Source organism: Mauremys mutica, chromosome 2 (assembly GCF_020497125.1).
Source record: "Mauremys mutica isolate MM-2020 ecotype Southern chromosome 2, ASM2049712v1, whole genome shotgun sequence".
In the NCBI taxonomy this organism is placed as follows: domain Eukaryota; kingdom Metazoa; phylum Chordata; order Testudines; family Geoemydidae; genus Mauremys; species Mauremys mutica.
Genome location: NC_059073.1, coordinates 84614760 through 84636163, shown reverse-complemented (window position 1 = coordinate 84636163; position 21404 = coordinate 84614760). Strand labels below are relative to the sequence as shown.

The 21404-nt window shown below is 40.8% G+C and overlaps 1 protein-coding gene across 4 annotated transcripts in view; it reads left to right on the top strand.

Annotated features, from left to right (window-relative positions):
- The window catches only part of MIB1 (MIB E3 ubiquitin protein ligase 1), a 122514-nt gene that overhangs the window by 78318 nt on the left and 22792 nt on the right, over positions 1–21404 (top strand). For all 4 annotated transcript variants that reach the window (XM_045004953.1, XM_045004952.1, XM_045004955.1 and 1 more), the window contains exons 13-15: positions 7131–7263; positions 7668–7754; positions 18856–19017. In XM_045004953.1, coding sequence (XP_044860888.1) covers positions 7131–7263; positions 7668–7754; positions 18856–19017 — 382 coding nt within the window. The remainder of the gene's footprint in view (positions 1–7130; positions 7264–7667; positions 7755–18855; positions 19018–21404) is intronic.

Sequence of the window (21404 nt, the reverse complement as noted above, 5' to 3'; positions counted from 1 at the left end):
ACCACATAGAAACATCCTGCTCTGAGGAGGTACAGGAAGTTATTTCACAGCAGGAAAGCTGCTACCTGTCGTACTTACCTACAGAAGTGGATTTCAGATATGGTGCCATTCCAGAAGAATTACCCCGAATACGGCCACTGTACCAATAGTCTTAGACTGTTTGTTGACTCTTAAGAAATCAGGATTCTATTATTTCACTAAAGGTGCACTTAGCAGCAATAACCGACTTTTCACCAACAAATAGGATACTCAGTTTTCTCGCACCCTGCTACAAAGAGGTTCCTTAAAGGCATAGCGAATCTCTTTCCGCAACCCAGACATCCTACCCCACAATGAGACCTGAATTTAGTATTAAAAGGACTGACCAGACTGCCCTTCGAACCCATGGCCACTTGTTTACTAACTCACTTTTCACTGAAGATGGCATTTCTGATCACCATTATCTCAGTAAGAAGGGATGGGGAGATAGTGGCTCTGATGGTGCATCCTCCCCTTTACAGTGTTCTTTCTTGGCAAATTCACACTCAGACCACACCTGAAGTTTATCCCCAAAGTGACTTCTGCATTTCATATGAATCAACTCATTCATCTCCCCACCTTTTATCCCAAACCTCACCAGGGTAATAGGGAAGTCATTCTACATACACTCGATGTAAGGAGAGCCTGGGCTTTCTATTTGGTCAGGATAAAGGCTTTTAGGAAATGTCCTACGCTCTTCCTCTCCGTTGCGGATAGGTCTAATGGCACAGCAATTTCATCTCTGAGACTTTCTAAATGGGTCTGGAACTGTATAAAACTCTGTTACCAGATTTGCAATTTAGCAGCTCTATCCGTACTCGGCGTGCTCTGTAAGATCAATTTCCTCGTTGATCGCCTTGTTCAGGGTTGGCCTCCATACCAGAAATCTGCAGAGCAGCTATTTGGGCATCTGCATGTAACTTTGCAGAACACTATACTCTCCTGGGGGACTCTGCTGCAGATGCTAGATTTGGCTCAGCAGTATTATCATCCGTAACAGACTTGACTTTGAAGCGCCAGCCTCCTTTGGGGGATACTGCTTGGGAGTAACCTACATTGGAGCACCCATAGCGATGCTACTTAAAGTTGTTACTCACCTTGTGCAGTAACGATTGTTCTTCAAGATATCTTTCCCCTATGGGTACTCCTTGACCCACCCTCCTCCTCTCTACTTCAGAGTTCTCATCATAAACTCTGTGACAGAGAAGGAACTGAGGAGATTTGCCCACACAACGCCGGTTAGCCTCTTGGCAGAGCACAATGTGGGGGACAGCGCATGTGTCCTCTGAACGGACTCTACTACTAAAATTCTCTGATCTGCGGTGCGGGGACACAAACACACCTACAGTGGAGCACTCATAGAGGGACACATCTTGAAGAACTATTGTTACTACACAAGGTGAGTAATTTCTTCCACGTTTAAGATCATTTCCTTTTGGCATTTTGTTCTGTTATATTCGGTAACTGTACCACAGGGCTTAAAAATTGTACTCATCAGTGGCTAGTTGAAAATTTTCCTGCAGGGCATGGAAACCTAAGACAGCAATTTATACAGAATTTGAGCTTTTGGTTAAACGCCACCACCCCCTACAACAAAAACACACCACCTAACCTTTATTGTTTTAAAGGTAATCTGCAGGATGTATACCAATGTCAGGCTGTCTTGCTGTCATTTCAAATAGCTCTAGTTTCTGTGCTGCTGCTTCGTGGCAGCTGGGTTAAGTTAGCAAAACTCCAGTTACATGTTGCTGCTATTGGGGAAGGCTCTGTGCTGCAGCAGAGGCAGCAGTTGCAGTTACTGGGCTAAAAGGGTGCAGAAAACACCACTGGGCTGGAGAAGGTCTAACAATGATATTTTTTCGCTCTTTATTGCCAGTAGGATATGGACAGGAGGGAGGGATAGAGTAGTGAAAAACTAGACCCTCTCAGCAGTCAGGGGGCTCTGGGGAGGGGGGAAAAGTGTGGAGGTTTGGGGGTTAATTGAAAGAGGCAAATAGACTTATAGGACTGGAAGGGACCTTGAGAGGTCATCTAGTCCAGTCCCCTGCATTCATTGCAGGACTAAGTATTATCTAGACCATGCCTGACAGGTGTTTGTCTAACCTGCTCTTAAAAATCTCCAATGATGGAGATTCCACAGCCTCCCTAGGCAATTTATTCCAGTGCTTAACCACCCTGACAGTTAGGAAGTTGTTAATAGGAAGACATAGTTATAATAATAATAATAAGAAGAAGAAGGAGAAGAAGAATAAGAAGAGATAGTTAATGCACCCAGCACATAGCTTTGGTGGAACTTCAGATTTCAGTATTTTACTAGCTACAGGCCAGTACAAAAGCAGGAGCCTCCCAGGCACAGTCCAGGGACTGCAGCCTAATAAGAATCCCAGGATCTGGGGGCTACAAGGGGCATGGGTTTCTTGCCAAGGTATAGCTCCTGGGTTTCTCTAGTGGGTCATTCAGTCTTCACATTGCTTTCCTTTTATAATGAGGAGGAATTGTCAACTAGTTTCTGTTATGGTTTGTGATGTTAGACTTTTTCAAATGATTATTCACGGAACCACATTTAACAGACTTTTCCTTAGAAGCATATAATCAGTTTAAAATACCTATAGGCCTCTTTCTCTACAGTGGTTTAATACGCCATATACAGGTTTTAATTTGGAACTAAACAGAGTTAATATAAGTTACACGGGGTACAGATTTTATCTGCTCTTTATTATGTTCTCTGTAGGTTCTTTTAGTATCCTCATTACTATAGTGTCTGAGCACCTTCCAGTAGTTCACTAAGCGATGTGACTTACTCTGTCACATGTGGTTTATGTTCTGTCTGTCTAATCCAGTCCCTGGGAAAAATTGTGTGAGGAGTTTGGGGTGGGGGGTGGCGGCATTTAGAGTACATGCTACTGTGTTTGTTAAAGGAGGCCTGTTTGAAGTGTGTCTAGTACTTGGAGTGGAAGATAGTGAGGTTTGTGTTGATCCTTAGTTCCTGTGGGAGTTTGTTCCACAGTCTTGGACTGGCCCCTCAGAGAACCTGTCTCCCAAACAGACTGACTTTACCCTTATTATAGAGTTACCTTGGGCCTGAGAAGAGGAGTTGTCAGCCATGGTTTTCTGAAGTTTTAGACTGGCTTTTAGATAATGCTGGGCCCAGGCCACTGAGTACCTTGTACTTCCTTCAGTGTGGAGTCAATGTAGAAAGTTGAATACAGGTTTGATATGCTTCTGGTAGCCTGTGTTAATGAGGAGATGGACTGCAGCATTCTGTACTAATTGGCGTTTCCTTAGGCATGATGGTTTCATGACAAAGTGTATTGCATTGCTGTAGTCCAGATGAGGTGTGAACCACAGTGCTCCAGGTCCATTCCCTCTCACTGCCTCCTCACTCTCAAAGCTGCTTTCTAGATAGCAAAAGTTCTGATATCTGTAACTGGCTACAACTGAAAGTGTGTGTGTGTGTGTGTGTGTATATATATATATATCCCTGTATTTTAAAACTTCTGGTATCCTCACACCAGGGACTTGCCTACATGAATTTAGCACATGACAAGTTGGGATATAAATCTACAGCAACTAGCATGCCACACAGTAACTCTACATATGAATCCTGCTACTGCATATTAAAAGTTTCCTAGTGTACTACTGTGTACTAGGGAACTTCTAATGCACAGTAGCAGGGTCTACATGGAAGATTAGTGCATGGCATGCTAGTTGATTTATACTTGAACTTGCTGTTCATTAATTGTTTAGACTAACAAGCCCTGTGAGGTAATGCACACTATTTACTAACATATGCTTCTTTGCTGAGTTTCACTGAAATCTTGGTAATTGGCACTTCGCTAAACAATATCCTTCATAATTTTGCAGAAAAATCTCTACAAAGAGTTATTATGTAGAGGTGATGTAGTGAGGTCTGTTTAATGTCACTTTTAAAAAGGTACAGTACATTTACTAGTATACTGTGAAGTATCATGAATAAAAACTAAACTACAATTGACCTGTAAACAAATGTATATTTTATTAAGCATTATCTTGTTTTGCTGTGTAATAAATAATATGGACAGTGAGGAAGCAAGGAACCAACTCTGCCTCCAGTTGAAGGTAAACCTACCAAGGAAACAAAACATTTTTCCAGTTTCATTAAGAAACTTACGTTTGTTACTGTTTTCTACCTAAAGTAAATCCATGAGTATGTGATGTGGTTAAGTGTCTGAGCATTGCTTTCCTCTGTGCCTCTCAACTAGAATTCCTTACAGGAGTGCTGTTTGTTTAAATACAAAAGGCCAGGAGGTTCATTGTGGAAGGGTCCATTATATGCAACATCTAGAAGAGTCTAGATCTCAGTTTTGCATAGTTAATAAAGAGCTATTTGAATTTCAGAGTGTGGCAACCAATGTCTACTTTGCATGGCAGCCTACAAGTTGTCTGTAACTGGCACCACTTGTAATTGAGATACAAATTTAGCTCTCATAGGGAAAAGGTCTGCGTCTGCTGTGAGTTACATATAGTCACAACAGGTGGGAGGGAATGGGGCAACATCAGCAGAGACGGCCTGAACACAAGATTGTAGCAGTTACTGCTTCTTCTAGAAACCGCAGCTGTTAGATGATCTTTGGTGTCTAGAGGGGCAATTCTCCAGGTGCCATTCCCAAAAGACAAGACAGCTAGAGGATTAGGTGCAATTTATTCCTACTCCACCCTAGAACTAAATCAGTACAGTGGGCAAGGGGGAGAGTGCTGCTTTTGAGTTCAAAGTGAGTGACAGTGAAACTGTCCAGTGTGGCAAGTTTTACCTGTTCCATTGACATACTCCATTCTATCGACTTGAGTTAATCTGTTGTGTAGATGTCTGATTTGTCACTACAAGGAATCCAAGTGGTCCTTCCTCCCCAATTTCTTGCTTCAGGTGAAGGATGATGAATCCCCTGGGCCTGGGTAAGGAGAAAAGTGGAAGCGGAATTGATGCTGCAGGCTACCATACATAGCCATGCAGGGAGAAGAGGGAGGGAGCTCATTAACCTATGTGGCTTCATTGCTGCTGGTTCTGAATTCCCAGGTATAATTCCCTAATTATACCTGATCTTCTTGAACAGTCCCCCCACCCTATTTTGGGGGCAGGAGTGATTTTCTCACACACACCCCTTTGGCTAGCCCATGCTAGAGGGAGGGAGAAGCAAATGTGCACCCCATCCAGCTCCCAGTCTCAGATCTTGGGTCTTCTGCTAATCCCATCTGTCTGGTGATGACATACTAAGTAAATATCAGTAGGGATTAATGGTTATTCCTATAAAAGAGGGGCGAGGTTTCCTTTAGATGGAGCCCAAAGCAGCTAAGTTTAAAAATTAAAAAAACAAAACAAAACCAGGATTAGTTTTACTTACTACCTTTATTTTAAAGAATGAGTCAGCAAAAAGTGTTGATATTTGGCTGCATTACTTTGTGCTACCACTAAACCCTGTATGTTCAGAGGGGAAAGCTATGCAATGTCAATCTGGTGGAGTGGAGCAGACCGGGTGGTATGTGAGCAGCATGAATGTCTGTTCTAACCGTAATAACAAGGACATAATAGTTTTCAAGTACATAACAGGTTGTTGCAAGGAGGAGGGAGAAAAATTATTCTCCTTAACCTCTGAGGATAGGAAAAGAAAGCAATGGGCTTAAATTGCAGCAAGGGCAGTTTAGGTTGGACATCAGGAAAAACTTCCTAACTGTCAGGGTGGTTAAGTACTGGAATAAATTGCTTAGGAAGGTTGTGGAATCTCGATCATAGGAGGTTTTTACGGCCAGGTTAGACAAGCATCTGTCAGGGATGGCCTAGATAGATAATACTTAGTCCTGCCATGAGCGCAGGGGGCTGGACTAGATGACCTCAAGGTCCCTTCCAGTCCTACAATTCTATAAGAGGTTGAAATGGGACAGAAATTTGATAGAGAGAACAAATGATATTCCATACTGGTGAATTCTCTCTCTTCTCCCTCCTCCCCTCCCCCCCCCCCAGCAGTGCAGCTTCAGTTTCAGTGTCATCACTTCTAGATACATTGCCACTAAAAACACGTGTTATGGAATAACATAACTATAATTAACATCGTTATGTTCGTTTAAAATACTATTATTAGGGTTAGAATAATTGCAGTAAAAATGTCAGCTTCAAGTATGAGCCCTATGAGTTCAATGTGTTGTGATACCTGTATGTAGTTTCAAAAGTACATATCTGGTATCTTTCAAAAGCTAGTTAATCCAGTAATAGTATTCATGTATGATTCAGGTAGGGGTTACTTTGAAGAGTTGCCTGGAGTCTAGTCACAAATTGTGTCAAATACAAACTATTTTTAAAAGGCAACTGCTATATTCTCACAAACTTGAAAATGTTATCAAAACCTCATTAAACTATCACGAGTTTCTTCACCATGTTCTCACACATTTAGTACTGACTGCTGTAAGATAGGATATTGGAGTAGTTTGACCGCTGGTCTGATTATTATGACAGTACGTATATTGCATTAATACGCAACCTACAATTTCAGTTGTTTGTATTAGTCTGGGTCATTCCCTATTTTACCTCAGCAATTAGGATCCTTCTCAGTGAGAGGCCATCATTGTTCCCTTCTGAGTCATAATGAGCCTAGTCGGGTCTTAAAATCTGAGATTTTGAAGTGGCATAATGCAATGAAACGCGCTTATTTGTAATTAAGTGAAAGAAGATATTTATATTTTCAAATAGAATTACATAACCCTTCCCCTTTCCAAAAATGTAATGTATGTCTATAAAAGAAAATAGTAAGTATTTTAGCTTAATGTAATTGCAATTGCTCTGTGATCTTTCAGAAGAAAAATTAAGCTGGCTCCATAACTCTTCAGATGTTTTACAGAATACATTTTCTTGCTATTTATTGGGGTTTGCCTTTTAAGTCAAGCAGCTTAATTTGGGATTTTTATGTTTAAAGCTCTTCAGTATATTTTTTTATACACTTCTAAAATTTGCTAGTTGAATTTAGTGACTTGTTTATAGTTCTGATATGTGAATAAAATATTTGTGATTCTGTATTGTAGTCCAGTTGGTATCCAACAGATGTTTCTGCCCATGTTCCTATAACACTCTTTTATAATTATTTCAGTGCAATGCGTGTATTGCTGTCCAAGCTACCACGGCCATGGATTGTGGATGAGAAGAAGGATGACGGCTATACTGCCTTACATTTGGCAGCACTCAATAATCACGTGGAAGTGGCTGAACTCTTGGTGCATCAGGTAAGGCTTTCCTCTCAGGAGGGTTGAAATATGTCTCATGTGTTTGATTAACCTTATTGAAGCAGATACCTTGCCAAAGCAGCTGAGATAGCATTGGGCTGCATTCCCTTCACTATGTGCCAAGTTTGCCCTTTGGATCATTATTATATTGGCTTAGTTGTAAGAGGTGCAGAGAGATTAAATTGCTCCAGTACTTTTCTGAACAAATTTAACCCTTTAGAGTCGTCAACTTGGAAATTGTGCAGTGAGCTAGTGCTAGTGCTCTAGAAAATTTGACACTGGTAATTTTTTCTAATCTCCCAAATCAAGGAGGTATCACATTCAGAATCTTATTATTTGCTTTAATTAGCTACCTTACTTCTAGATTTACTGTTGAAATCTGACATTCTTAACATCTTTTTCAGGGCAATGCTAACCTGGATATCCAGAATGTAAACCAGCAAACTGCACTGCACCTTGCCGTTGAACGACAGCACACACAAATAGTTAGGGTAAGCTATCTGTAATAAGCCACGTGGGTTAGCTTTATTCTGTTCAGTGTGACTTTAGTTATTAAGAGAAGATGGAATTAATGAGCCTCGTATAACCACTTGTTTTAGCCTTTAAGATTAATTAAGATGTATCCTGAATTTAGATCAACTCATTTAAACCTTCTGGGCATACCGAAGTGACAAAGGAAATACCCCATCTACTTATGCTCTTATGGTGACAGATACTTTAATTGTATCTTACTTTCATTGGGCTTCTTATACAAGAAATAATTTCTGGTATCAACCAGTCAAGAAACATGTTTTGTGAGGAGGCAAGGTTGAAAATACATTTAGTATCAATCATATACTTGTCTACCACTTAAGGTTTAGAGGTGAATGCTTGGATGCAGAAAAGCATTAACTTCTTGACATAACTAGCATAACAGATCCAAATTCTTCTTTCTGTCCACACAGCTGAAACTCTTTCATCTGTGTCTTTATCTCCCACCTTGATTATGGTAACTGCCATTTCTTTGGCCTCTCTGACATTTGCATCATCTTTCTCCAGTTCAGTCAAAATGGAATTGATAAAAATATCTTCTTACAGGTTTTTTTTACCACATTCTCTCTCTAAATCCCAGCAACTCTCCTTTTTCACTGCATCAAGTTCAAGCTTACTATGATGGCCTTCAGGGCCTTATGTAATTTTGCCCCTGTATACTTATTCACCCTTGGTGGTGGTTGTCCTCTCCACCTCTGCTCTGCTAGAGATGCCATTTGTTAACCTCTTCCATAACCATTTTTACTTTCAGGTTCCATGCATGCATGCTGGCAAGCCCCCATCCTCCGAAACACTCTTCCTGAGCTGTGTTCACAGATTATTACTGCCTCTTCATTCAGATCTCTTCTCGAGATCCACCTGTTTCACACTGCCTACTGGAAACTTATTAAATAATTTTATATTAATGAAATATTTTTATATAAAATATAAAACACACGTGTTTTCTCTATCATGCTGTTTGCTACCCTTTGAGGTAAATGGGTAATCTTACTGTTCAAAGTGGTCTCTTCATCCTTCTCCCACAACAGTCTCAGTACTTTCTTCCATTCTGTTCCTTAAAAACAGAATGCCTGCTTTAAACAAATCCATCAGGCCACTACCATCTCATTTGTCACATCCCTCCTCCTCCCCAACTCTTCATGTGTCTCTCCTTGTCTTAGATGCTAGGCCCCTCAGGGCAGGGCTTGTGCGTTTTATATACCACCTTCCACAGCGGGAGTCTAGTCCGTACTGTGGTCTCTTGGCACTATTAGTACACATCTACCTCAATATAACGCTGTCCTCGGGAGCCAAAAAAGTCTTACCGCATTATAGGTGAAACTGCGTTATATCAAACTTGATTTGATCCGCTGGAGTGCACAGCCCCGCCCCCCTGGAGCGCTGCTTTACTGCATTATATCCGAATTTGTGTTATAATGGGTGGCATTATAAAGGGATAGAGGTGTATATAAATTGTAAATGATTTTTGTAAAGCCATTAAAATGAAAAGCAACTAAGTATGTTTAATTTTATCTTATATATAAGGTGCTAGGTTTGTGTCTCTGATCTCTTAAACTGTAACCTCTGTTAGGTGGAATGTCACTTTCAGACCTTAAGTTCTGTGGTTATGTCCTCTATGGGGACCCATAGTGTGCAGTTTGCGGAGGATACAAACCCACAATGTGGCAAGAACGGGGGAGGGAAAGGGAGAATGAAGTGTTGAGAAACTACTACAGATGTCAGATTTTCAATCTGTGATTTTTCACAAGTAGCATTTCTTTGTTAGATAAAATGAAAACAAAAAAGACTGGAATACTTATTGTCACAGCTTGTTCAGACTTCACAGATCCAATAGATGGATAGTGAAATTATTCAAGTTAACATCCTTGATAGAAGTTCGTCTCCTAATAGTCAAAGAAATAAGTTAAAGCTTCATTTTTTTCATATTGAACATCCTTTTGGGGCACAATTTTGTGTGCGTTGTAAATATCTACCATTTTGTGCTTGCTATTTGTAAATGCTTTTTTCTGACAATGCAGTGCAAACATAATTATAACCACAAACACAGACCTAATTTGATAATCAGGCCTGGGCAGTATACAGTAATATTCATGATTCCCAAAACAGGGTAGCAATTTCCAGGATTTTGAAAATGTACTCAACACCTATTAGGCCAGAGAGCTAACCCTATTGACCAGGATGAAAAATACCTGTATTGCCACTTCTCCCCAAGGCTGTGCCCTGATTCTTGTCAATTTCACAGCTGTTTAGTGTTCTGAATAGGTGCAGTTTTCACTCTGCATCTGGGCAAAGCCATGAGCGGCGGCAGCAGAGGCACTGGAGCTATTCCCAACTGTTTTGTTTTAATAAAATAATACTGTATCTATTCAGACTCAGGTCATATTTGGAAAATTACCTTTTAAATCGTGCCCAAAACTGCTTGTTGAAATTAAAGTTGAGAGTTGATGGCACCAGTTTAGGAAAACTTCATTACTTCCAAGGGTGAATGATGCAGAGCTTCTGTCATTATTAAAATCCAGTTAGAATGTTGATATTTAGCATATAGGATAATTACTTGGATTTTATATAGTACGTTTCACACTTTACTGAAATGCTGTCACTTCCAGGGAGAAATGCAAAACTAATTTAGGACAAGTAGGAAGAATACTTTTTTGTTGTTGAAACTGCAGTGGAAATTTTAGTTAGGCAGATGATCTGATATATTAGACCAAACTGAAGATTGAGTAGATAACCTGTATAAATGTGATATCAGGACACCATTTTTGGACCATAAAAATCCATAGTACATCAATAAGTTGGACACAAGCAATGCAAAGAACACTTGATGCATGTGAGCTTCTCCATTATTCCTATAACCCAACCTACCTACCTACCTTTCTTTTCTTTTTATTTTTTTCTTAAAAAATCTTGTGATGAGTGGTAAATATTATCTGTCTTGCTTGTACTTATCATTATTAGAAAATGTATTTTCTTACCCACAAGTGTTGACAGATATGATCTCATTGCAGTGAAGCATGTGATATGGCCCTATATCTGGAACTTCTTGCCACCAGAAGAATATTTTTCATAGAATCAATGTCACTTGCATTCTTCAGGCTAGTCTAAATTTATATTTGGTGAGCCTGTGTGCCCTTTTAGATCTGGCATACCACCTTGTGGGCACAATGCTAATGTAACAGATGAGCAGGAGAATAGGCATGTAGAAGAACTAGTAGTATGTGGTGTATCAGATTGGAGTGCTTATGTCCAAGAATGTTGAAATGGAACCCTAGCAGAGTATCCACACCTCAAAGCTGGATTAACTAAAAACCCTAAAATAACTTACGCAGCCATGCAAAGAATATATTGGCTCCCATGAATCAAAATTATTAATTCCTATTGGGTTCCTTCCAAAGTTGTAGCGTTATGCATTTATGAAGTAGAAGTTAAGGGTAGTATGGTTCTTTTAAGAGCCCTGCTGTTGTGGGAAAGGGTAGCTCAGGCTGTTGTGCAGAGACTTTGGGTTTCCATGGTTGCCCCGAGATTCATGCAGTTTTCGGGATGTTTGGTGGCATAGAGGCTTACTTCTACCCGTTCTGTAAGGAAGGAGAGCAGACTCCAACAGTAACTAAAGAGAAACTTCTACAAGTGGAACTTGCAGGTTGTCCCCCTCATGTGGGAACAATAGCTTGAAAAAACATACCAGGCACAACTACTAGGAAGGAATACAAGGAAAGGAGGAATGGGGCCCACTTGTGAGATCCAGTGGTAACCCATTGAGAAGCCCGTCTAACGCCATTTGCTGAGGATGCTAGGGCTTTTTACTTGGCTCCTGTCCCTTGACCTTGCTTTGGGAGTAGGAAGGGCAGTCTTGCATATCAGTTTCTGGCTAGTAGGTGCCTGAGGAAGTTTAAGTCCCAAATCGCTCCAGGCTCTGGCTCTTGCGTTTGAGGTGGGGGATTGTCTGCTACCTTATCCCTCTCAAAGAGTATCCTGGCTGCTGGAGGGGAAGTTTGTTTCTCTTGCTCCCCCTCATATCCCTGCTTTCTGGGGTCTTTTTGCCTCTACTGCTACTAGGGTGACCAGATGTCCCAATTTTATAGGGACAGTCCTGATTTTGGGGTCTTTCTCTTATATAGGCTCCTATTACCCCCCACCCCCATCCCAATTTTTCAGATTAGCTGTCTGGTCACCCTAGCTGCTACTCATGGCTTTTGCCAGTCCTTAGATGTCTGAAGTTGATATTTTGACATTTTTACTGCTAATAGCAGCGATTAAACTGACCATCTTGTTTTTTCACTGATATTGTGATCTGTCTGTGCACTAGGGAAAGTAGTGCTGCATCAACTCATGTTTGACAGTTATCTTCACAAGCATAATGGCTAGCAACTTAATTTTTTTAAGAGTAAAGAATTTGTAAGTATTGTCAGGCGATAGAATGGTGAATTCTTCAGTTCTTCAGCAGTTGGTGGTTTTATAATGTACAATGCCAGTAATGATATGGGATATCTTCATTATTTTTATCATTTCTTTTCTTAAGAGTTTGACTTTATTTGGATTTACTTCGGAAATGTGCGTTAGGCTGATATGTATCACATGTATGCTTATGACGTCACTAGAAAACTGTTATGAAGGGAAAAAAATGAACTAAACTTACGTTCTGTAGAGATTGATGGCTTTAGGCTACATGCTCACTAAGGAAACTTTCCACTTGCTAATTGCAAGTGGGTGTACTCCTTAATCATAGAGGGGCTGATTCAGCAGTCCATTTCTGTTCAGCAAAACACTTAAGCACCTGCTTAACTTTAAGAAGATACTTAAATCTCACTGCCTTCAATGAGGTTTAAGCATATTCTTAACTTTAAGCAGGTGCTTACGTGCTTTGTTGAATAAGGATAGATGTATGCATGTGTTTAATTGCTCTGTTGATTTTGAGGCCATCATAACTTTCTTATGGTGTAAGGATACATATCATGTGAAAATGTAATAATTCTGAACAATTTTATGGAAACCATTTAGAGATTCACCTTGTTAGCCAGTCTGTATTTCTGATATAGTCCTTCTGTAGTGTTGCACTGTCTACTTGTAGGATATCTCTCAAGTCTTAAAAAGCATGGTGTGGTTCTTCTGGCATGGTTTTTATCCCAGCTCCCCATCAAAGTACAGTTTGAAATCAAGTTCCTACTGAAATAAAACAGAGAACAATTGAATATAACAAAAATCCTAATTGGAATTGGAGTACAAAGCCTGGAAAATACAAAATGAAATGTGATTATTTTACTGTAATTTAAATAGAGTAAAGTCCTTCTTCAACTGATTGTCCTTGCGCATATTCCACTCAAGGCACCCATGCACTCCATGTGTGTGAGGCTAGGTCTACACTACAAACTAAGTGTGATTCCTAGTTCACATACATGTGCTCGCATTAGCTCTCATCAAGCTAGCATGTGTATGCGACCTGTGAATCACATCTGTAGTTTGTAGCATAGATATAGCCTGAGACTGGAAGATTTTTCATTAGCATTATCCATTGGTCCATGCCTGTGCCCCGTGCTTCCCTGTCCTCTGAACTGAGATCACAATGGGTGGCACAGACCTATCACCTCTCGAGTTCCTTAGATCGCCCATGGTACGAGAAGGAACCTCTTCAGTGTCTGCAGCTTTACTATCATTCCTTCTCTGATTTCTTTTTCTGTAAATAGTTAACACTTTTAAATAGTTTTTAGTGAGTTAGATAGTATTAGTAGGGGCCTGTGGACTTCCCCTCAATATCTCCACCATTTGGGATACTTAGTTTGCCCTAGATCTTGCCTTGAAGTGCTGCACGACTGCCTTGAGTCTTCCTGGTTAGTGATTGCACAGTGGCTCCACCTTCCCTGCCACTCCCCATCATCAGGGGTTGAGTCTGATATCCTCGATGACCTGGCTGTGTATTCTGGACCTGGAGTCACCAGTACTCTCAGAACTGGTAATCACTAGGGGTGTACCCACAACATTGGGCTGTCATTCTCCAGTACTTTTGGCCATTTGAGGCATTAGCAGGCATCCGGTACCATTGGCTTCCCCTGTGGAATTCTGAGAACTCGAACTTCTCTGGTGAGCTTGAAACGAAGACATTGGCTACCCTGGCCGTACTGTGATGCAAGATTAGCCCTGAAAAAAGTTCCAGAGTGTCTTGGGCACCCTCTCACTCCTGCAGGTTCAGTAGTTGCAGTGGACACTGCTTCAAACTTCATGGTTCCAGTCCTTGGGGTTTTCCAAGGAAATTCAAGCTATGGCAGAGCAGCTCCTCTTCAAGACTGACAGTCTGCTCAGTGACAAAATGGATGAGTCACTGCATATCCTTAAGGATTCTCATGCAACCTTTTGCTCCTTGGGTATACATATGATAGCACCTCTGAGAAAATACTCCGAATTACCACCGTTCAAACAGTACCCCTGGTCCTCTGCCTTTTTACCACCAAAGCCTACAAACTTCCCAGGAAGTGCCGGAGTGGGCAGTGCAGCCGAGAGAAGATCCTTCCATTGTTCTCTCTCTCCAGCCTTCTGCCAAGAAACCCTGTTGATGGGACCCTCGAGCTACAAACAAAGTCCCCTTGTCACCCAGCATCCACACTCCATTCAGTGACTGTCTAGCCTGTTTCTCCCTTGTGATGAGCCCTAGAAATCATTGCCATCAGCTATACAATAGAATTTCTGTCTATTCCTACCACAAAACCCCCTTCCTCTTGTCCCTCTTCATGAACTCGTCTCAAGAGAGGATGCTCAGACAGGAGGCAGACTCCCTGCTTCAGCTAGGAACTCTAGAGCTCCAATCCCTCCTCAGCATAGGGGGAAGGTTTTTTATTCAAGGTATTTCCTTATCCCCAAAAGGATCAGAGACTGGAGACCCCATTCTAGAGACCGAAGTGCATATGCTCATTTGCTGTTCAAGATTCAGAATTATCACCGCTATTGTCCCCTCTCAGAGCAAAGCTGACTGTCTTGCAGCTTTTGTTTTGAAGGACTCCTGTTTTCAGATAGACATTCACTCAGCACACAGGAGTTTTACAGTGGGCCTAGACCATTACCAATGCAGAGTTCTTCCCTTCCGTTTTTTGAGAGGCCCTAGAGTTTTCAAGAAGGTGGCTAGCCATGGTGACAGCTTACCTGCATTACAAGGGCACTCCAGTATTTCCCTACCTTGATGATCAGCTGGTCACAAGTCGATCATACCGAGATATACAATCAATAACCCTATCCCTTCTCAGCCTCATTCAATCCTCAGGGCTCCTGGTAAAACTAGAAAACTTCCTTTTAGTTCCCACACAAACTATAGACTTCATTGAAGCAACTTCGCATTTGATTACAGCCAGAGCATAGTTAGACCAAGACAGATTCCAAGCTGTGAGGGACCTCATCATCCAGCTTCGACTCAGCCCTCAGATGACAATGTTGATGCTGCCTTCCCCTCTTAAGCCATGTGGCCTCCTGTACCTATATGACACCGTTCATTAATTTTCCCGCTCATGGAGCGTACAATGCTTTGGATCACCCATGTCCAAAGAGCCTGGTCTCCTGCCAGTGTTGCAGCTTGCTCTGTGTTAAGACTAATGTGGATGAGGTTGGAAGCCATGACATCACTTCAGTGTGTATGAGGCAGCCTGTGAGGTCTTGTCCATCCAGCTTTTGTTGGATTAAACATATAAAGCTGGCACGGATATAGACTCTGGCCAAGCCACCTGAGTCAGTGTTGAGTCACTTGGGAAGACACTGGAGGCTGGTTGGTCCAACACCTGACATCCTTTTGCATAAAATGATGAAATCACCATGTGCCTTCAATACATATTGCTGTTTCATGTTGAAAGCATCTAGCTGGCACATTTTTGTGTCTGTCGTGGCCCAGATTTCAGAGCTATATAAAAGGACAGAAACCACTGCTGCTTGATAAATGCGTATCTTAGTCTGAGTTGATCTGTGGCATTGATGCCATGGAGGCTTCAAAAGAGTCTGCATAACACCCATACCCTTGCTGATTTGATATTTCATGTCAGCAAGGCAACCTCCCTTGGTGACAACAGAGCTAAGATACTCAATTAATTCAACTTCTTGTCAATTGATTATTAGGAGGGGAGGGATAGCTCAGTGGTTTGTGCATTGGCCTGCTAAACCCAGGGTTGTGAGCTCAATCCTTGAGGGGGCCATTTGGGGATTTAGTTGGGGATTGGTCCTGCTTTGAGCAGGGGGTTGGACTAGATGACCTCCTGAGGGCCCTTCCAACCCTAATATTCTATGATTGTAGGGGTAGAAGTCCATCAGCGCCTTTTGTCAGTTCAGTCTTCTTCCAGTTGACTTGAAGACCAAGCCTACTTGCTTCTTCTATAAATATATTCAGGGCATTGATGAGATTAGTTTGTGGGAATGTAAATATAGCTGAGTCATATGTGTATTCCAGGTCTTTTACGCAGAAGACATGCAATATCAACTCTGATATGCAGCTAGTGATGGTTTCCCTCATTTGGTCAATAACTTTGTTGAACAGATCGGGACAGCCATGCACCCTTGATGGACGTCACTCTTGTACTCAAACCAGTTGGCCATCTCAGTGAACACAGCTCTCACTTTCATGGTGCATTTCTATGAGAAGGTTGAGGAGCTAGCCAGGCACTCCAGCAGCTTGTAGGCAGAGCCCAAGGGAGCAATGATCAACAGTCGGGCAGCTTTTCGGTCAGTAAAGGCTATATGCATCCCTCATCTTTCCTGGGCCAAAATTCTTAGGCTTTTTCAATAGTTTGTCTAATGGTAAAAATCTGTTCTGTGGATGATTGGCTGGGCATAAACCTAGCTTGCTGTAGATGGTGTAGATTCCTTATACCAGACTTAACATGCTCAAGAAGAACTAGCATGAACAGTTTGCTTGGAATGGAAAGCAAAATGATGCTGTGACAATTGGCACAGTAGGGCATTGCCTTTCCCTTTCAAATGGGATAATAATCCCCTTTTCAGGGCTCCATATTTGGTGTTTTCAGGCATGCTTATGGACAGTTTACTCTCTAAGCAGAGACAGCCTGGGCAAGAGAGTCTCAATTTCCTGGTGTTCTGACATTCTTCACCTGGTAGGAAGACAGAGAAGCTGTATGGATAGGGGTTCCCTTTGTTCCCCATTCCAACCACAAAGAAGCTAATTTATTGATACCTTCCTATTGAATTGAGAGCGCATCTGGACAAACATGTGGCTCAAGACTCTTGGACCCAGTAAAATCTAATCTTCACATCAGTCTCCTCAAATTGCAAGCACTACACAAAGCCTGCAAAAGGTTCCTGCCCTTCATCCGTGCCGTATACGTTCAGGTCATGTTGGACAATATGACTACAGTATACTATATAATATACAGGGAGAAGCAAGGTCCGCTCCTCTTTGCATAGAAGTGATCAAGCTCTGGAATAAGTGTAGCCAATTCCAGATCACCATTTTTGGCAGTGCACCTATCAGGAATAATATACACTTCTGTGGACAGCCTCAGTTGGCACTTCCACGGAGACCACAAGTGTCTCCCATCCCAATCCCAGCATCCCTCAGTCTAACAGCCCAGTATTTGGATGGACAACAAGCTTAGAGAGGTCACGTTCAGAAGCGGTACAGTCCATCATCAATAATAGCAGAAAGTCTCTACAAGAAACTGTTATGCTGCAAAATGGAATTAATTTTTATCTGATGCTCGCATCATCTGATATTTCCAAAGGGCTCACAGATTCCTAGCATTCTGTACTATCTCCTCTTTAAAATGATTGGGTCTGTCACATGTTGCGGCGAATGCACTTGGCAGTGATTACTACCAGAGGATGAAAAACATTAAACTGTTCATTATTCACCCCCCATACAACTGTGACGTTCTTGAAAGCCTTGCCAGAACCTCTCCTCGGGTACTGAAACTTATGCTGACTTGGGATCTTGATCTCATACTGTCAGCACTCAGGAATCTTCCATTGGAATCTTTAGCCTCCTGCTCCTTTCTTCATCTGTCTATGAAGATGGCCTTTGTGACTGCAGTTCACTAGAAGACTAGGTGATCTTGGGGGCCCTTATTACAGACCCACCCTACACAGTTTTCTGTAAGGACAAGGCTTCTTTCAGGCTGCACCCTGTGTTCATTCAAAAGACTGTCTAAATTCCACTTAAATCAGATCGTAGCCTACCTGGTTTCTGCCCAAAACTTCATGCAGCTGGAGAAGACAGGAAGTCTCATTCTTTGGATGCTCCTCATGTAGAGGACAAACCCTTCTGGAAATCTCTGAAGCTTTTCATCTCCTTTATTGAACAGATTAAATGGAAAGCAATCTCCTCACAAAGACATTTTGAATGGGTTTCATGTTGCATCTTGCTTTTGCTACGAGCTGACAGTGAGAGCCCAGGCTACCTCAGTAGATTCTCTTTTGGGTGTTCCCCTTCTGGAGATGTGTAGTTTGGCAATATGGGCCTCTCTGTGTACCTTTACTAGACGTTGTGCCCTGATACAAGCTTCGTCAGCAGACGTATCCTTCAGCACAGCAGTCCTGCAGTCTGTGGCACAGCAGGGATCCTGTGTCTTTCTCTTCAGTGAATACTGTCTGAGTCACCTCAAGTGGAGTATACCCTGGGGTCCATCACACAGAGGAAAAATTCTGATTACTTATCTTATGGTAACTGGAGTTTGAGATGTGTGATCCCTACATGGATTCCATTACCCACCCTCCTTTCCCTCTACTTCAGATTCTTTCCTAAAGTGATTTGTGGTAGAGAAGGAACTGGAGAGGCTGTTGGTCCTTGCTGCCCCTTGTGCCCTCAGTTCAGAGGTAGAGGGCACCAGCACAGACCATCAGACACTACTAATGAAAAGTCTTCCGTTCTCAGGTGCATGGAGCACATTTGCACCTGGAGTGGAATACACATAGGGACAACATGTCTCGATCAATTTACTGTAAGATAAGTAATCAGAATTTCTTTGTCATTTTCAGGCCTTTTAGGGTAGTTAAAAGAACTGAATTTTCATTGCATTTTTTCCCTTAAAATAATATTGGTAGTTTTCCTTGTGTTATCTAAGTAAGATTCTTTTTCTTTTTCAGCTCTTAGTCCGTGCAGGTGCTAAACTGGATATTCAGGATAAAGATGGGGATACTCCTCTACATGAAGCCCTGAGGCATCATACTTTGTCACAGCTTCGCCAGCTCCAAGACATGCAAGATGTGGGCAAAGTAGATACTGCTTGGGAGCCATCAAAGAACACAGTAAATAAAATTCATTTATTTATTACTTTCTTTCCTGTACACCTCTTTCTGTAGTATAGTTTGAAGATTCTGTACTGTTGAACTGCTTGTTGTCAGCACAGATTTATTTAGAGACATTCTTCACCAAATTGTGGGGCCATATTAAAATCAAATTGTTACATATGCACTTTTTTATGCTTACTCATTAACTCATCTGTTTTAAAGAAAAAGGTGTGTGCCCAAAAATATTATCATAAATCTGTCTTTGGTAGTGAACTTGTATGAGTGCCACGAATTCGGAAGAAATTACTTGAAATGGAAACAAATAAGCAGTAATACAGTACAGAGATTAAGAATAAAATATGCTTTGATTTAACCTTTTGCGTGGCTTTGTAGCTTTCATGTATTATGTTTTGTGTTTTAGCTCTAAAACTTTGAGAACTTATGCAGGTTAATTGTGTTTAGCTGTAGCCTAATCATGTTACCTAGTACGTTATATTTGTGTCCTGATAAATTAATTTCAGAAGTCCATTCTGATGAGGCTGGTGTCTCACCAACTATGAAAAACAAGGATCAAAGTTAAATTGTTAATGCCCAAAAAACTAAGGATGGTCATGGATGTTGGGGAGAGAGATAAATAAGGCAACTATCTTATTGTGATAAAATTGCAGTTTAAATATTATTCCAAGGATGTAAATCCATATACAGTAAATGGAGAAACAGGAGACATCTTTCTAAAGGCACGTCTTCACTGGCAACGTTAAAGTGCTGCTGTGGCAGCACTTTAATGTGGCTTGTGTGGTCACAGCATAAAAAAACACCTCCATGAGGGGAATAGCTATCAGCACTGGGAGCACAGCACTCGGGGTGTTTTTTCACCCCCCTGAGCAAGAAAGTTGCAGCGCTGTAAAGTGCCAATGTAGACAAGCCCTTAGACTGAACTGGCATAACTTAGTACAAAAAATAATAACTATCCCTACTAGTGCTGTTATAGTTAAGGCAAAGGAGGTTATTTAAATAAAACTTGTAATTGAGAGACTTAACACTTCTTCCTGACTAAAACACGACACACAATGCTTCTATTTAGAGATGAATTATTTTAAAGTTATTTCTTAGACACATCTTTTAAAAAGTCAAATGCTCTTAACTGATATATTGCCTCATTTTAGAAAAATTTTCTAGACTAGTCCTTTTTGAATGTTAAGTACTATGGTGATTTTAAAAACAAATCTCATTTTAAAATAACCATTTTGTTGCCATTGGTTTGCTATTGTGTGTGCATATTTGCCATTGTGTGTACATTACATTTCAGGATTTTTTGCTTTTATTGCACTTGATGCATAAAATATTTCTAAACATCCACATATTTGTAAAGTTATTGCTTAATACATCACTGAGTGATGCGTAAACATGCCATAGTCTAATTATAGGGTGCCTCAGTCAAAATTCTTGACTCTTGTTTTAAATCATAACCTTACAGTTCAGTTTTGCTTTGAAAAGCATTTTAGACATTATAGTAGAACAATGTTTTTCTCAGTGACTCTAGATCAAACTTGCTCAATTTAAAATTAAAAATAGTGGGCTTTTTTCACCATAGCCAGTTCTGCTAACTCACCTGGGATCTGAAAGTCAGGCGGAATTCTTTCTTGATCATGCAACTTCACCTCTACTAATAAAGAATCTGTGGGACAAACATACACTAATTGCAACCTCCCTGTCTTGATTAAAGCAGAATTTCCTCCCTCAATTACTCCTGTAAACCCTGCTGTAACAATAGGGTTGTGTAGGTATAAGATTGAATTTTACCTTGCAGTTGGAAGTAAAATTTTTGTTGCTACAGAAACCAGGAGTAGAATTCCTACATCACATTCATGTATGTGTTGCCTCTGCAGTGCTAACAGATGTAAACGGAAGTAAAAACTATTTTCTGTCACTAAAATATTTGATTCAGAATATACCAAGGGGTTAGATTTGCTGAGTAACGAAGTGCCAATTTTATGTAGTCATTTTTTACTGTAATTGCACGTAATATTCCGGAGACAGTTTCATTTAAACAAAAGTTTTATAGGAAAAAAGGCATCTATTCAAAACTGTAAATTCACTGTACAGCATTAAAAAGGTCAACATTTCCTAAAGTACCAACCTATATAAATAAGATAGCAATGTAACTGTTACCTCCAAAAATCACCTCTATGATACCTAATAACTTTTTAATTGTAACCACTGTACAAGTAATCAAATGAAGTAAAATTGGAAGTATCAAGCATGCATACCTGTCAACATCAAAAAGTTATGAATAGGGATATTAGGAAAAAATACACATTCTTAACTCAGTTGAAATATACTTGCCAGAGTGTTTTATAGAAGGATTTGAAATATTATTTTAATAAATATTTACTGTTCCTCCT